The sequence below is a fragment of the Austrofundulus limnaeus genome, unplaced genomic scaffold, assembly GCF_001266775.1.
Source record: "Austrofundulus limnaeus strain Quisiro unplaced genomic scaffold, Austrofundulus_limnaeus-1.0 Scaffold322, whole genome shotgun sequence".
Lineage (NCBI taxonomy): Eukaryota > Metazoa > Chordata > Actinopteri > Cyprinodontiformes > Rivulidae > Austrofundulus > Austrofundulus limnaeus.
The window spans coordinates 617,619-622,873 of record NW_013952724.1 but is presented as its reverse complement, the minus strand read 5'-3'; the positions used below and the strand labels follow the sequence as shown (position 1 = coordinate 622,873).

At 42.0% G+C, this 5,255-nt stretch overlaps 1 protein-coding gene across 1 annotated transcript in view; it reads left to right on the top strand.

The window, feature by feature from the left end:
- Window positions 1-5,255, top strand: part of LOC106527410 (calcium-dependent secretion activator 1) — a gene marked incomplete at both ends in the record, with an annotated part of 27,514 nt that overhangs the window by 19,728 nt on the left and 2,531 nt on the right. Inside the window, 1 exon segment of the mRNA XM_014022284.1 lies at window positions 2,189-2,336. Within this exon segment, the coding sequence (XP_013877738.1) occupies window positions 2,189-2,336 (148 nt within the window).

The following is a 5,255-nucleotide window of genomic DNA, read 5'->3' as shown; positions in this document are numbered from 1 at the left end:
GACCCCCAAGACCCAAGGCAGACACAAGGGGGACCAGAGCCACAGACCCCGAGAGAGACCCCAAGCACCGAGCCCCCAAGTTACCTGCGCAGCAAGAACTACCCACCCACCCCCAGAGWGGTACACAGAACGAGGAGAGCCCCACCAGCAACCACCCGCAGAACCCACAGGGCCAACAGCGACGACCCCACAGGCCCTGCCGGCCCCCGTCATGCCAGAGCAGAATAAGGCATGGACACAGAGCACCCCCCCCTCCCCCTCAGGCCAAGGCCCAACAGGGCCAGAGGACCCAAGCCCCACCAGGCAGTCACCAGGCCGAGCCGGCACATGCCCAAGCACCCAGCCCCAGACACTGAGAGCCACCAGCGCACCGGCGGGCAGAGGCACACCCCACCAGAGGGCAGTGCGGCTGGGGGGCAAAGCCCACCATTAGCAGTGGGCCCTCAGGTGAACCAAATGAGAGTGCAGCCCGAGTCCCAGCCTGACAAATACCCAGCCATACACAGACACAATCACACAGAACCCACCCTCATTCTCACACCCACTCATTCAAAGACAGACAAGATCAACGCAACATCCCACTCACACTCCCGATACACACTCTATACCCCCAGGTCCAGGGCACGTACCCGCCGCCTACAGAGGGCAGGTCATATCCGAATCCAGGATGCAAACTCTTTCACTCTGGGGTGTAGAAGAGCAGCCAAGGCCCAGCCCGGACTGCACCAGGCAGATGCAGAAGGACCACAGTCTTGCCCAGCCCATGGGGGAAGGGCTGCAGGCAGGGCCTCTGCTGAGCTTCTGAAAACTGACATCAACTTTAACTGACTTCAACTCTCTCTAATTTGGGAGTACTCTCACTTTTAAGACCTCTGTTTGGGGYGGAGTTAAGGTTTTGAATCATCCAATGAAACATTACAGAGTATCACTAAAAGTATCACTTAAAAAGGGTTCAACAAATAAAATGTTTTAGAGGGAAAGTTTCTACCTCAGACAAAGAAGAAGGAGTGTTTTAGTTTGATTATTTTGCATCTAATTAAAGAGGGGAAGACATCTGGTTGCTTTAGAGAGATAAGATTGTGACACATTTAATTATTAAAGTCAAATCCTAAATTTTCTAAAGATTAAACATGTATAGATCAACAAAATACACTTCTTAAATCATGAAATATAAGAAACATCTTCTTCACACAGCTATTCTGCTGAACAGTTAATTAAGCAAGACTTAGTGGATCTTCAGGCAGGCCTTTTCTTTCTGTAAAAGGACAGACTAAAATCACATTTCTTTGATTAAGACACATGGAAACATAATTAAATACACAAAAAACATTCATTTATCTTTTCCTTCTTTTTCACATTTAATGGAGAATCTCGTCCTTTCGATCTCACTCAAGCTGAAAAGAGTTTGTGGTTAAACAAAGGAATTTGTGGTCCTTTTGAAGATAAGCAAACAGACAGTCCTTATAAGGTCACAACAGAAGTTGTGGGGTTCAGAACAGGAAGTAATTCTAACAAGGAGGTGACAATTTTATCAGTTGGCTGCTGGGGCGTCGTTGCAAAGTCTAGTGGGGGAAGGTGTAAGGAATGTTAATTCGGCCACAAATGAAATTCTATACAAAATCCTAAGTCTTTGAGGTCAAAAGTGGGGGTTTCCTTTCTCTCTGAGCCGTTGTCGGGGAGACAGTTAAAAATATGATCAGAAATGACAATTTCACTGGAGAAAAATCCTAYAGCATCCAGCAGAACTTTGTTCCACCAATCACAGCTGAGCACCTGCACACTCTCATTTGCAAAACCTAGAGCCTTGACAGAGGTAGGTACTCTCCCTGAGTGCGTCCAGTTAGTTTTGTTTTTTGAAACAAATCATTAGCTGTACATTTATTTATTTATTTATTTATTTATTTATTTATTTATTTATTTATTAGGTTTGAGCATTTTCAACTGAGGGCCATAACAGCTGTCGGATATTTCTAAAATCCTGATTAAATTTAACATTTTCTTTAGCGAAAATAAGACCAACTATTTTAAATCTTCATCAAAATGTGCTACCTTTCAAAGGGTGCAAAGCTTTAGGAATAAAGTTCTAAAATAAAATTGAACAAAATTTTATTCAGGGCACAAATGAATATCAAAAGTTTTTTTATGACATTGGGTTTCAAGATTTGTGCTGTTTTTTTTTCATCTCCAGGACAAGGGAAGCATTTGAAACAAAGCTTCAGAGGAGCAGTCGGGCCATAGATTTCCGTGTGCCACAGTCCATCTGTACCATGTTCAACGTCATGGTGGATGCCAAGGCTCAATCAGCTAAACTGTGTGCAATGGACCTGGGGCAGGAGGTAGGAAAATCGTACTTTCTTTCAATAGGACAAGGTCATTTTCTGGTTATCATTCAGCTATCCTATGSAGCAAAAGAACAATATTTTTAAAACTCGCATGTTCATGTTTAGTAGATTTTACAGTGGATGTATTTTGTATTTGATTAATAGATGAATGAGCATGTCTTTCCTTAATTTTTCAAGTTTATTTTGCATGTGCTGTGTCATTCTCTTTGTTTTGATAACCATCCTCTACCAAATGGAAGTTTGTTAGACAATGGGTAAGTGTGACAACAAATATAATTGAAATTCCCCTACTACTCCCTCATTATCAATTCCCAAATGCATAATTAGTCATCAGTTTTTCCTGTCTGCCTTCCTCCACTTGAATTGTTTGGACTTTATTAGCATATGTGTAGATGGTATTGAATATACATGGGATGAAAGTGAGAATCTCATGTTTTTCAAGAATCTCTAGACTGATACCAACTACTAACAATGAATTAATTATAGCTAAGCCCTTCATGTTCTGTGAAAAAAGGCTAAAAATTGCTGGCAGTGCTTTTGAGTTTCCATGACATTTTATTTGAAAAACATTTTTTTTTCAAATGCCTTTCTGTTCACTCCTCTTTGGGTAATAACTCAGAGCTCTGCAAATTGTTATAAAACACAAAATTGTATAAACAGTGTTGTGGGACTTTATATTTGAGTTTATTTTTTATTAAGAAATCAAAAAACTGTAGTCTAGTTCAATCCCATCTCTTAACTTGACAGTTTTTCATTCTTGTGGTAAATGGTAACTGGACTATACTTATACAGCGCCTTTCGATCCATCCAGGACAATCAAAGCACTTTACACTAACAGACATTCACCCATTCACACTCACATTCACACACTGATGATGGCAAAGTACAATTGTAGCCACAGCTGCCCTGGGGCACACTGACAGAGGCGAGGCTGCCATACACAGGCACCACCCGACCCTCTGACCACCATCAGTAGGCAAGGCGGGTGAAGTGTCTTGCTCAAGGACACAACGGCATGTGGGCATAGTGGGGAGTCAAACCTGTGACTTGCGGGTCCCAAAGCCGGCTGCCCTACCACTACACCATAGCCGCCCACTACTCATGCCTAAGATTTTAAAGCATTTTAATAAGAACATTGAGGTTTTATATGGAAAATAAAAAATGTGTTTATTAATAACATCAATAATAGAAACTCACGTTGCCTGTTAAAACAGCGTTTCATTGGGCTGTGACTGTTGGTAATGTATCAAAATGGCCAGACAACTGTGGGAAAATGTGTAAATTATCCATTGCAGTCAATTTTGAGTGTTTGCAACCAAACAACCATCCAGCTGTAAAATTCACAATCTCACAATCTAATTTTGTATGCCACCCTGTGTATATTATTCAATCTATAACTAAATGGTTTAAGCTTGTTTATAACTGATAATTTTTCTGTTGCTGTCACTGACTTTTGTGTTTGGGACCAAGCCACCAGTAGACTGTTTAGCTGTGTTTTGCTGAACCAGATTTAGAAAATCACTACAGATTTTTGTGCATGCCTTGTTAAACTATATTCTAGGCTGCACACTTTTTTGTGGCATTCCTAGGCCAGAAAGAATGAGGGAGTTCTGGGTCTGCCCCACTGCTTCCTTTGAGGGTCACAGGGGGTCACTGGTGTCCATGTCCAGCAGTCACTGTGTGAGGGACAGGGTACACCCTGGACAAAAGTCTGTAGGAGGAAATCAGAGTATCCGTAGCCTGATAAAAACCAAACCTTTGTCCTTCACTTTTCTTTGTACRAGGGTCTGGACTCTCGGCTATAGAGAAGTGATTCTTGCTGGAGGCGTGGCCTCTGTTGAAGTTTAGAATGATTGGATCGGTTGGCCGCAATGTATGCCGCTGTGAAGGAGACTAAGCTAAGAAGCTAACCGGAAATTGCGTGCGCTGTAAACAACCCTACTGAGARGAGAGAAGTACCGAGCCAAACAAGATGGCTGTAAATGAGAGCTGCAGGCTTTGYCAGACAAATTTATTTTAATTTGGAAGCCTTATCAACACGGACTGGCTTCATTCRCTTCCTCCTCTACCGTATGCTAAACTAAGGCCGGCGTCACACTACAAGAAAATCATGCYGATTTTTGCCCTTCCGACAATCTTAAAGAAGTCCAGATTATCGTGATGGCTCTAAAGATAAGCATAGCAGATATTCCCGCCATGGGTGGTGAGTTAAGAGATCTAGTCGGCTCAGAAGGACGTCGGGACCGCTCCGACCTCAAATCTGGGATGTTCAACATTTGATTTTTTTGGCCCGATATCACAGTGTGTGTAGTGTTCAACCAACATCTCAGCCTGTTAAATGAAATGTGTAGCCAGTCAGAAAGCAAGGTGACGTAAATACGGAGGGGATTCCAAAATACAAAAGACAAAATACTGTCATAACTCACCAGAAAGTCTGCTGGATGTTAAAAGTCCTGGAATTGTTTTTCCTCTGGTAAAAATAGTCCACAAACGATCAACATTGTTTCTTCCTTGTCGCAAATGTTTATTTACTCTGAACTCACGTCTCTCTGGAGGTCATGTGAGATTTTTCCACTGACATCTGAATTCTCACGAGATTTCAATAAGTCTCACGTGATTTAATATTTGGCACCTGAATGTTCATGAATGGAATATCTTTTCGTGTGTAGTGGGTTGTCTCTTGCCGTGTAACTGTACACCACACACTGTAGGACAAAACCTGTTATATCCATGATTTTTTATCCTCACGTGTGGGCTCTATCAGTCTTTGAAAATTGGCCAACTGTTTTAAAATATTGTAGTGTGACTCAGCCTTAAAGAGTAACTTACCCCAAAATTAACTTTTTTTAGCTGATAAACTGTCTAGAATGTGTCTAAAATGTTAAATAGTACTGTTTCTGTGCTAATTTTGAT